Source organism: Plectropomus leopardus, chromosome 17 (genome assembly GCF_008729295.1).
Source record: "Plectropomus leopardus isolate mb chromosome 17, YSFRI_Pleo_2.0, whole genome shotgun sequence".
NCBI lineage: Eukaryota > Metazoa > Chordata > Actinopteri > Perciformes > Serranidae > Plectropomus > Plectropomus leopardus.
The window spans coordinates 30,040,721-30,053,092 of NC_056479.1; the positions used below are offsets into that span (position 1 = coordinate 30,040,721).

The 12,372-nt window shown below is 38.9% G+C and overlaps 1 protein-coding gene across 1 annotated transcript; it reads right to left on the bottom strand.

The window, feature by feature from the left end:
• Positions 1–1,726: 1,726 nt before the first annotated feature.
• Positions 1,727–11,173, bottom strand: LOC121956895 (homeobox protein Dlx3b-like). Its single transcript, XM_042505327.1, has 3 exons — positions 10,603–11,173; positions 5,202–5,386; positions 1,727–2,850 (listed from the first exon to the last, which is right to left on the bottom strand). Exons 1-3 carry the CDS (start codon positions 10,952–10,954, stop codon positions 2,422–2,424), a joined length of 966 nt encoding a protein of 321 aa, XP_042361261.1. The 5' UTR covers positions 10,955–11,173; the 3' UTR covers positions 1,727–2,421.
• Between the last annotated feature and the right edge of the window lie 1,199 nt (positions 11,174–12,372).

A 12,372-nucleotide genomic window follows, 5' to 3' on the forward strand; every position in this document is an offset into this window, starting at 1 on the left:
TTTTAAGATTTTTCTAGGATTTTAGGATTTTCCAGGATTTTGGACATTTCTCAGATTTTCGGATGTTTATAGGATTTTAGGATGTTTCTCTCAGGAGTTGGTGGAGACCAAAAACAGAGCTGAAAGAGAGAGACTATTGGACACAAACACAAAGAATCCAAATAAATGAACACGTTGCTCTGTGACTGCAGGATGTTTGAATACACACTGTACGCACGGCATCCATAGGATTTTAGGAAATTTAATTTTTAATTTAATTTAATTTCATTTCATTTTTAACATTTCTCGGAATATAGGACATTTCTTGGATTTTATGAAGTTTATCGGTTTTTTTTTTGGATGTTTCTAGGATTTTAGTACATTTTACAGATTTAAGAAAGTTTCAGGGATTTTAAATAAACATAATGATTCTAAATTTTGGCCGCTGGTTACTCGGTAACATTGTGGTGTCAACAGGAAGTTGTTATTCCTGAACCCAAACCACAACATGAAACTTACACTTCACTTTGTGCGCAGATGAAACACACGAGATAACGTGCTGAGCGGTGAGCTTTAAAGTGCCGCTCAGTGGATTTGTTGCTTTTGTAGAGAGCCGGGCGCCTCTTACCCATTTAAACATGAATGCTAAGCTAAGCTAACTGGCTGAAGCTTTGTTTTACAGCACAGACACGAGAGTGGTTTCAATCTTTTCGTCTAACTTTGGGGAAGTTTCCAGTTTTCCCAGAAGAACCATTAATCAACAAAAACCTCTCAAACAGAGAAGAACGTTGTTATATTTGGGTCTGTAACGCTGTTTGAAAGCGTCCTCGTCTGTTTCTCTTCCTCATCATCACGCCCTCTTTCTCTTTGTTGGCTAACCTGTGGGTTTGGTTGGTTGGTTGTTTGTCATGTGCACGCGCACGTGCACACACATACACACACACACACGTCTCTCCTCCCCTCTCCAACTGCGTGCCACATGAAAGCGGTGTACACCCGTCTCTCTCTGTGTGTCAGCGGTGTGTTATTAGTATCCAGAGACTCCAGAGTGTCTGCAGCACTGTCACCTCCCACTGCCTCCTTTACACGCACTCTGAGTGTGTGTGTGTGTGTGTGTGTGTGTGTGTGTGTGTGTGTGTGTAATATATAGATGGGTGCAACCTGTATCTGTTGTCTGACTCATCTGACGGGCACACCAGTGAAGCACCGTCAGCACACTTTCAGTGCTTTTGTGTAAGTGTGTGTGTGTGTGTGTGTGTGTGTGTGTGTTTGTTTGTGTAATGCATTCACATGTGAATACACACTGAAGATAATACACTGATCCATATCTAAACTTTTATTTTTCACTCATTTTCTTGGAAAAAAAACCTTTTAAGGCACAAACTGTTTTTTTTCTACATTTGACTCTATAAATAAAAACCTGAGGACATCACATGTGTTAACAGAATATATACAACTTTATTTTTCAAATGTTTTAGCACCAAGTGTGTCACCTTTAACCCTTTGAAACCTGGATGAGCATCACTTTTTCTTGTGCTGCTTTTTAGACGCTTTTTAACCTTTGAAACCTGAGCAAAACAGTTGAATTCTCCTAAAAAACACAGAAAGGCAACGAGCAAACTGCAGGAAAACAACCTGGAAATTATTGTTACATTCTTGTCAAATTGCTCATTGCCTTCCTCTCCTGTTTTTGAAAGAAATTAAGCCAATTTTTTGTCATTTAGGTTTTAAAGGGTTAACACTTTTTGTTTTTTCCTCCCCAAATCAAATCCATTTGCTAAGGTTTCAAAGGATTAAGGGGTTAAATTCACTTTGTAAAATCTCCTCCGCTCACGGGTCACATCAGTTTGGCTGATATTTGATGGTTTCAGCCCTCAGTGTTCGCCTGTGACACGCTCCTGTCCTGCTCTCCGTAAAGACAAAAAAACAAAAGAAAAAGAAAACATATCTTTAAATTTGCTGCAAAGCCTGAAAAGTTTCAGTAGTATTCAGTTCAGAGGGAAAATGCTGTCAGAAGCTGTTTCCAGAAATAAAAAGAATTAAGGGAAGACTGAACCGATGCAAAATCCTGAAAAATGGCATAAATATCGTCATATTTAAAATATTAAATAAAATATTGTCTGTTATCAGTGATTTGAAATTTAAAAAAAAAAATTAAAAATCAGTATCAGTCTCAGCACAGAAAAAAGGCGCATCCATCACCCCGACGTCTTTGTTATGAGATCGTAAACTCGAGAGCGGACGGGGCAGCTGAGGACGCCACTTGTTTTTAATCCACGTTTACTATCCGAAAGCCGTTTTTACGACATGTGTGTCAGGTTTTACAGTCATGACTCGTGTCTGATGATCGCTGTCAGGTGTTGCCGGTCACCACAGCGCTCCAAGTCATCCAAAAAAGAAAACCAAAATCCCCCCAGCGCGCTGGAGTCAGACTGTTGAGCGTCAGTAGACGGCGCCCAGACTCTGCGCGGCGGACGCTGCTGCCGCTGCTGATGGCGTGTGGTGGCCCGACTGTGGCAGACCTAAGTGTGCGCCCTGCTGCTGGTACCAGTCCTGGTGCGTGTACTCGCCCATGCAGGCGGGCGAGGAGTCGACGGGCGGCTGATAGGGACCCTGCCCCCTGCTGGTGGGATCCATCATTGCGTTGCTCTTGTTGTTGCTGCTGCTGTTGTTGTTGTTGTTGTTGTTGTTGTTGTTGTTGTTGTTGTTGCTGTTGTTGTTTTCCCACACGGCGGGGGACGGAGGAGAGTTGCAGGCCATGGAGTCGCTGGCGTCCGGACTGTGTTCAAGAGGAATTTCCCCGAGTGGAAACTCTCCGTTCTTGTAGAGCTTCTTGAACTTGGAGCGACGGTTCTGGAACCAGATCTTGACCTGGAGGAACCGGAGACAGATGTCGAGGTGACGGAAAGAAATTAACCGAAAAAACCAACAGCAACATTCAAAATTCCTGCGTGAGCTCTGGTTTGGTCTTCACCAGCTTCTTAAAGTCCATTTTAGACTCCACACAGCCAGAGACACTCAACCGGCTCTGCTAACGGCCACTTCTGCGCACTGACAGGAGGCCAGGCGCCAGTCGCGGCATGTTTAGGATTTTAGGACATTTCTACCATTGTGTGATGTTTTCAGGGCTTTAAGACATTTCTAGGGTTTTAGGACTTTTGTCGAATTTTAGGACATTTCTACAATTTTAGGACATTTCTATGATTTTACAACGTTTACAGGGTTTTAGGACATTGTTGAATTTTAGGACTTTTCTACAATTTCAGAAAGTTTTCTTGATTTTATGATGTGTCTAGGATTTTAGGACATTTCTCTGATTTGGATTTTAGGACATTTCCAGAATTTTAGGAGCTTTCTGATTTTAGGACATTTCTAGGACTTTAGGAGGTTTCTATGATTTTAGGACATTTCCAGGATTTCAAGACACTTCATGGATTTTAGGACATTTGTAAGATTTTGGGACATTTCTAGGATTTCAGGACATTTCTAGGATTTTAATTCCTGCTGGAGTTGGTGGAGACCAAAGACAGAGCTAAAAGAGAGAATATTGGACTTGAATCCATCAGGTGGCACAAACACAAAGAATCTGAATGAATCCTCATGTTTCTCTCTGACTGCAGGATGTTTGAATACACACTTTTCCTGTGTAATATTACACACACTTCTTTACTAATAAGCAATATATCAATTCCATACAACACTAAGAGCTGTGATTGGCCAGCAGAGGTTGCGTCATTGATTGTAAATGTAACGTCATGGCACTGTGAGAGCTTTTGTAATGCTGTTATTTTCATATTTAATCCACGAGAGCATCAAACCAGATGGCACGACAGCGTTTCAGGTTGATTAGGATCGCTCATATCTTTGTTTTCTTAAAGTCGAGCATAATCCTGAGCAATGATTTACAGCAGATGTAACAACCTGCACGCCAGCTTTTGTCTGTTATCACTGGAGCAAAGATAATTCATGTGGTGGTAAATCATTAGGCAGGAGGACTGTACAAACCAGACTGACACCACAGGAACGACTGACGGGGCCGATCTCCGTCTGATAAATGTGCTGCGTTACAGCGCTGCATCCTGTTGGATTTTATCCCTAATTCACTTTGTTAAAAGTTATCTCAGTAGCAGCATGGTACTGTGAATACGATTATTCTTTTATGCTGTTGACAAAATAAATTTTGCAAATGATATTTTAGCAGAACCCAGAGCTTTAACATACGGTGTTTTTCTTTCACCTTTTCATACTTATTCATACGTTTACCGGAAAATCTTATTCAAACACTTTACCTGTGTACAACGATATCGGTTTTTCAGGGGTACCGATTATTAGCAGTTAATGAGACTGATATGAATTTACAATAATACAAAATGAATGATTAATTATTACAATAATAATTGCACTTTTTAATTGATTAATTTGATTGGCAATTGTTATATAACATATATAATATAACACCGATACAGATAAAAGGCAAAATGCTATTATTGGCTCCAATAATCGACCAGGCCGATAATCTGTCACCAAGTCTGCGTCTGAATATCACGCTCTGGGTTTCCTCCTGCGTCCGCTGCAGACGCTCCAAGACGCCGCTACCAACACCAGGATGTCAACGAAGGCGAGCGTTGGGATTATGCTTCAAAAGCACGTGTTGATATTTCGGCAACAAAAGCCCATGATTGAATGGAAACACGTCAATTTAGAAACAAACTCCAGTTCATCTCAAAAAAGTTTTTACGTTTGTGTGAAGTGGTAATTTAGGTGATTCAAAAAAGCCTTATTTCCCCAAAATGCAATGGAAACACCGTTTTCGCTCTGATAACTCAGATAATGTGCAGCACCATGTGGCGGTAAAGCAGCTTTATGGACGCCAACCGCCATTAAAGCCAAAGAAGAAGAAAAAGTAACACGAAAAATACGAAATAAATATCAACACTCAATGGAAACGCAGTCCTCTCGCAATTATGTTTTATCGAAGTTTCAAAATTATCGCTGAAGTTTTGTGCAAATCTGTCATGTGAAGGTGTGTGTTTATGTGTCTTTATGTGTGTGTTTGTGTGTGTTGGTGTGTGTTTGTGTGTGTGTTGGTGTGTGTTGGTGTGTGTTTGTGTGTGTGTTGGTGTGTGTTGGTGTGTGTTTGTGTGTGTGTTGGTGTGTGTTGGTGGTGAGAGCACCATCAGTGCATATTTGCAGCCGCCCTGCGTCTGCGTCTGCGACCTCACCTGCGTCTGCGTGAGGCCCAGCTGCGCGGCCAGCTCGGCGCGCTCCGGCAGGGCCAGGTACTGCGCCGTCTGGAACCTCCTCTGCAGGACCGCCAGCTGGTAGCTGGAGTAGATGGTCCGTGGCTTGCGGACCTTCTTGGGCTTCCCGTTGACCATCCGAACCTCCACGTCTGGTTCCTCTTTCACTGTGGAAAGAAACGGTAAGAAGTCATGAAATATTCCTGCAACACTGTCACCTTCTTCTTCTCTGCTCTCATAAAATGTAACAGCCTGTAGGCTGAAATGTCTTGTCCTAAATGTCCTAAAATCCTAGAAATGTCCCAAAATCCTAGAAATGTCCTAAAATCCTAGAAATGTCCTGAGAAACACCTAGAAAATTCAGGAAAAGTCCTGAAATTCAAGAAACGTTGTAAAATCCTAGAAACGTCCTTAAGTCCTATCACCTTCTTAAAAATCAAAAAAATTGTCCTGAAATTCTAGAAATGTCCTAAAATCCTAAAAAAATGTCCTGAAATCCAGCAAATGTCCTAAAGTCCTGTCAACTTCCTAAAACCTTCCTAAAATCTTTGAAATGTCCTGGAATCCTGTCACATATGGGGTTAATGCGACGGGCCCTGGCTCCTGTCGTTTAGTAAAAGTGGCCCCACGTTGAGGGCCCCTGCTGCAGAGTCTTTTCTGTCATGTGATGAGCTCGTATTCAGCCTCTGCTGAGCGCTTTGTGCACAGAGTAAAAATAGCCTCGCCGCTACAACCCCGAAGTTTCAAAGAAATTCCGCCAGCTCTCTGAACTTGTAATTTTGGTCGGAGCGTCTCCCACAGCCGGGGAGGGAGACGGAGATTTATGGGAGCTTTTCATGTCGCCTGCAGGGACGCTTGGATACATCTCTCTCCTGTTTGTGCTCTTATTTCTGTTTCTTTCTTTCTTTTTTTGTCGTCTTTGAGACAAACAGACAAACTTCTGCACCTGATCAACACATTCATCTTCATCGCCTTCAGATGGGAAACAAAACGTTTAAAAAGGAAAACAGCGGCCTTTGACGAGAACAAATAATATTTTTTTGACATTTTAATTTTCATGAATCATTTTGCGTTTACACAGACGTGAATAACTCGTCTATGATCGAGTTATTGGAGCATCCTGCTCATGTGTTTGAGAATGTAAACACCTTATTTCATTTCTCATAAACCCAAATATGCCGGCTGCAGTTCTCTGAAAGACACTAAGATGTAAACTGGGAAAATGAATAATCCGGTTTCTCTCATGAAAACCAAACCCAGAATACGATCATCTTTTTTTTTTTTTAATTTAATGTAATAAAATTTAAGCCAATTTAATCTTTTTTCTTCAATTTTATTTAAATTTAATGTAATAACATTTATTTTAAATTAGTTTAACTTAATTAATTTGTTTAATTAGTTTAAGTTTGTTTTGCTGTTTTTTGGGTTATTTATTTTTAAATTTTTGGGCCAAAAATGTCTCCTTTGATGGTAAAGATTGCCACTTGTTTAGGAAATGCAATGTAGTATTATAATATTTGACAAATGTATGCATTTATGCCAACATACATGTATTACCAACAATGTACATATTGTTGTAATATGTGTAAAAAATTATAATTTATATTATTTATTTGAATAAAGATTCTTCCAAATAATAATAATATTTTTAAAAAGTCAGGGGTTGAAATACTTTGCCAGTGTTTATAAATAATGAACATATAATTATATACATTTTTGAAGAGTCTTTCTTTTCTTTTACTGTTTTAGTTCACTGTTAATTAAACTGAGATCGTTTATTCTTTTTTCCCTCAATTTTAGCAACCTAGTTTACACAATTAATATCTTACATTTATTTGAAGGCTCATTCCACTATTTTTGGGCTCAATATATTTAAATTATTATATATTTGACTATAAGTATTTTTTAGATAATTCTAATTAATTTTTTAAAAGTCAAAATGTTGAAATTGTTTTCTAGTATTTATTCCAATGGACATATAAATATTTATACTTTTTTACTGCATTAGTTCACATTACTGTCTATAACTCTTTGGTAATGTGTTCAGTATTTTTTTTTTTATGAATTTACGCAATTAAAAACATTTTTTAAAGGCTCATTCCGCTATTTCTTAACTCAGTTTATTTAAATTGGACCAAAAGAAAAAAACAAACATATCCAGCATAATCACAAAAAATTAATTTAATAAATTAAATATAAGAAATCTAAAATATTTTTGTGTGGTTGCATTTAGGAAGATTTGACTCATCTATTTTTATTAATTTACTCATATGATTTAATTAGTGGTCTTGTTGGGAACGTATTTATTTGTGATTATTTCTTTTGTTTCAGAATGGGAGCGTTAATATTTGGAATGAATTCAAATGTGTCATCTGTTTATGTATTTGTTTGTGATGCAGGTTTTTTTTTTTGGGCGTGGCCCCGGGCCTCGCACGATAACGAGCCGGCCTCGTTGGATGATTCAAAGGCCAAGGCTGACTGACATGTCGTGACACCTGATGTGCGTGGCTGTGGGCCAAAGTCCCCTGGGGCCATTTCCAGGAGTCAACTCCCAACTGGAATGTCAAAAACACAACACCAGTCTGTCGAGTTTGCACAGAAACGTCTTCCAGGCTCCGAAAAGACCCAAAAAAAAAAGCTTTTGAGCTCAGTCTGGCTGTCTGTTGGGGAACTTTTGTCTTTGTTGTTGTCTCTAATGTCGCCGCAGGATCTGAGTGCTCAGTTAGTTTATTTACGTTGGCGAAGTTCACCTGTTTAATGCACGTAAACCTGCTGCGTGTTAATTAATGACTTCATTCCTAATGTAGGCGAAGAGGAAGCGTCACTGCGACAGCGAGGCCATGGCCGCCATCCAACGACCTTTAGGCTCATCTCTGTTTCACTATCAAAACCAAAAACCAAATCTGAGAGACGACTTCATGAGCAGCAGGTGAGCCAAAGAACACAGAGGAAAGTGAAACAGTGAATTTACTGCAGTTAACCCTTTGAAAACTGGATGTACATTTTTTTCTTTTTTCTTTTTTCTTTTTTGCTGCTTTCAGACACCTTTCACAAGTATTTGACCCTCTGAAACCTGAACGACTTGGTTTAATTTCTTTTTGAAAACACCAGCAGGGAGCAACTTGGCGAGAAATGTACCAAAAAACTGCAAGAAATCCATGAAACGTGGCAAAAAAAATTGCTCAAAAAACATTTTTTTTATAAAAGAGAGGAGGATTATCAGAAAATGATCCATAAAAAATGGGAAATTGCACTATAATTATATATATTTTTTTTATATTTAATATATTATGTTACAAAACATATATATACACACACACATATAAATATATATATATATATATATTCAGTACTTTTGAGGCCATTTTTTGTTTGTTTTCGTTTTGTATTTATATACTTTTGCGTACCTTCAGGTACTTTCCTTCTAACTTTTCTATAAAAAATAAACATTAACTTTACAGTGGTGGGAGAATTATTCAGATCCTTTACTTCAGTAAAAGTACTAATACCACACTGTGAAAATACTTGTATTGACTTAAGTAAAAGTAAATAAGAATAATCAGAAAAAATGTATTTCAAGTATTAAAGTACCAAATGCAGAAAAATCACCAAAAAAACCCCAAATTAATTTCAAAAAAAAGGAAAAAACATATATATATATTATTAATTTAAGAAAGAAAAAACACACACCCAACTTCCAAATTATCAAAATAAAAATAGAAACATACTTAAATATTTACCAAAATAGTTGGCAATTAATGTTCTGTGACTCGAGTGATTGACTAATCAACTAGTTGTTGCAGCTGTATTTGTATAAACTTTGGGGTAATTTACTTTTAAACCTTAAACCTTTTAAACCTTTCTTGTGTTTTTTATGCAAAAATCTTAATCTATAAAACTGTCAGATAAATTTAGTGAAGTAAAAAGTACAATAAATCCCTCTGAAGTGCAGTGGAGTAAAAGTATAAAGTAGCATGAAAAAAAAAAATACTCAAGTAAAGTACAAGTACCTGGTACCTGCTACTTGTGGTAAATGTACTTAGTTACATTCCAACACTGCTATTAACCCTTTGATGAAGTTAGTGAGCAACTTTGCAATAAATTATGACCCAAAATTATCCAAATATGAGTAAAAGTTATACAAAAAAATCCCTGAAAATTAGCAAAAAAGAAGAACAGGGAGATGATCATAACAACGAGCTTTAATATATGAATACATTTCTGTAACATAATATAAATTTTATAATAATGAAACAAATATATGTAGTTTTCTTTACATTTCCCTGTTTGTTTTATAATTTTATTATATATTTTTTCTTTTTTTACAGTCATTGTTCTTGTCACATTTCACTTATATCTTGCCATTTGCAGAACATTTCTTGCTCATTGCCTTTTTTCTGTGTTTTAGAAAGAAATCAAAACAATCTGCTCGTTTCAGATGTTTAAATGCTTGTGAAAGGCATCTGAACACTGAAAAAAAAACTGCGATCCAGGTTTCGAAGGGTTAACTTGAGTTTGAGAAAACTTCAGTGTAAAGCTCCAAAATATGTCCAAAAGGTGCTGTAAATATTTTTTTCTGTGCGTAAAAATCATGCACAACAACTGGGTTCAGACAGTGGTGGAATGTAACTAAGTAAAATTACTCAAGTACTGTGCTTAAGTACAGATTTGAGGTACTTGTGTTGTACTTGAGTATTTTTTTTTCATGTTACTTTATACATTTACTCCACTACATTTCAGGAGGAAGTGATGACAGCTTTAGTGACTTAGCAGGTTACGATAAACATTTATGTCTTTTTCTGATTCTTTTTTTAAGAGTTTCGAGTGGGGCGGGGGTATTATCGTTTTCCTGATAATACTTATTTACTTTAACTTTAGTAACATTTTTCAATGCAGGACTTGCTGTCATAACAGAGTATTTTGTTTTTGTCGTAATCGTTAAAGTAGTGTTTGTTGTTGTTGTTTGTTTGTTTATGTGTTTTATATATAATTTCTGCCTTGGATACACTCACTTTTTATATTTTAAGTACATTTTTCTGATTATACTTACTTATTCAATGCAGTACTTTTACTTACAATGGAGTATTTTTACAGCGTTGTATTAGTATACTTAAACTAAAGTAAAGCATCTGAATACTTCTCCCAGCACTGCTGAAAGTAAATATTTTAGCAGGCGATGGAAACATTTTCTTCTTGCGTAAAATTCATGCGCGATTATTGAGTTCATATGACCAGACATGATCGTTCCCACACACCAGCCTCAGTGCGGTCAGCGTGGCGTTTCTGGTTTTGGGACAAAGATGGACATATGATGTGTTACAGAGAAACTTTTCTTCATGAACCGGATCAGTCCGCGGGGAAACTCGACTGTTTGTGAACTCACCGTCCTGCAGCGCTGCCTGCGCCTCCCTGCTGAACGCGCCGTGCTCCCTGTACGCTGAGGGGGGGTACGGGTACTCTGCCTTCCCCACAGGGTAGGCTCCCCCGGGACCCATCCCGTGGAGGTTATAGTGGTGGTACGCGTACGGGTTCATGTGCTGAGCGGAGTACGGCTGCTGCGCCGCCGGGTAGAAATCCTGCGAGCCGTGGAGCGCGCTCTGGCCGCTGTAGAAACCCATGTCTGTGGACGAGGACTCCGGCAGGGTCGGGGAGTCCTTGGTGGCCGAGATGGAGCTCCCGGCCATAGGGAGGGATGGTTTCTTCTCTTCGAAGACAGGTGAGGACTGTCCGTTCATGTTTCCGCGTGCTCTAAACCAGGAGTGCTCCTCGCTATCTGGAGCTGGCGTTCCCAAACTCCCTTGACGCAGCAGCCGGGCTGTCCACCGTGGCGGCGCCCAACCCAACTAGAGCTCCTAATTACAGGGCGCGCCGAGCTGAGCCGAGCCGGGCAGGACAGAGGGGAGTGGATGTCTCCTTCTCATTGGCTCGCCGGCTCGCTCCCTGCCTCTGCCCCGAGGCCAACACCGCGCTGACTGTCGCCTGTCTGGCTCCCCTCTGCTCCCCGCAGAAACCTCCAGTAAGCCTCTCCTCGGGCGCGCACCAGAGCGCGTAAACAGTTGGCGAGCCTGCAGAGTCCTCTAACTAACATTTACCTCGACGACACGCAGGAGCGCGAGCAGCAGAGCCCTTAAAGACTGACCGGCGCGCATAATGGTGTGGAGATAAGGAGTGTTTACGCATTAGCTTTACGCTGCTGCCTCCCATTCACATGCAGATCCAGAGCCAAGTGCTGCTGTCCACCCATGATGGGATTATTTACACTTAACCCTTTGGCACCTGAGCAAATTGGCTCGACTTCTTTCGAAAACATTAGGACAAGCAATAAGACATGGACCAAAACTTAGCAAAAAAAAAAAGTTACAGGAAAATTACTTAAAAATAAGCATAATAATAATGATGATGATGATGATGATGATGATGATGATGATGATGATAAAATGGCCTTAAAGTACATGTCCCTATTTTTATTGGAGAATTTTCTAATAATCATCCCCTCTTTTTAAAACTGTTTTAAAACAATAATTTCTTACACAAAAATTGGGAAGAAGACAACGAGCAACTTAAACAAAGCAAAGAAAACAAGCACATTTACTCAGACTTTGAGGGTTTAAATACCTCTGAAAGGCGTCTTAATTTAGCACAAGAAAAGTGATGTTGATGCAGGTTTCAAAGGGTTAACCAAGGCTTGTTTTTAAAATGGATTTTCCTTCTTTACAGGAGCTCCAGGGTTCGCGCAGGCTCCAGGGAGGAGAAACAGACCCATAGACTCACATTAAACCTTAAATCTCATACGTCAGGACTCTGATGAGGAGCACATCTTAACTATAAAAACACTTCATCAATATAAAAATTGACTTCATGGTTATGTAAAATCAACAGCATATTCCATAACTGTGTTTTTAAATGCAGTTTTTTGTTTCTATTTGAGAGGAGAAACGTATTTTGTGACACACAGAAAATACTAAAAAGTGCAAGTAAAAATACAGTTTGTACACATAAACGGGAAAAATGTCCCTGAAAAATTACTTCAGTAAAGTGACAAAATCTCACCAGCAGATGTCGCTACTGAGGCTGTAAATTAAAGTAGTTAAAGTAGTTCTTAGTATTCCCAATATTAACTTGTCTCAGAAAATGACTAATTCTCACAAAATAA

What these genes read in the sequence shown, in the direction of transcription:
- LOC121956895 (XM_042505327.1), bottom strand. Translation starts at nt 10,954, where the DNA reads ATGAACGGACAGTCCTCACCTGTCTTCGAAGAGAAGAAACCATCCCTC. An exon ending in GCAGGCAGCGCTGCAGGACG is followed by an intron (nt 5,387 to 10,602) that starts GTGAGTTCACAA and finishes TTCTTTCCACAG; the next exon opens with TGAAAGAGGAACCAGACGTG. An exon ending in TGGGCCTCACGCAGACGCAG is followed by an intron (nt 2,851 to 5,201) that starts GTGAGGTCGCAG and finishes CGGTTCCTCCAG; the next exon opens with GTCAAGATCTGGTTCCAGAA.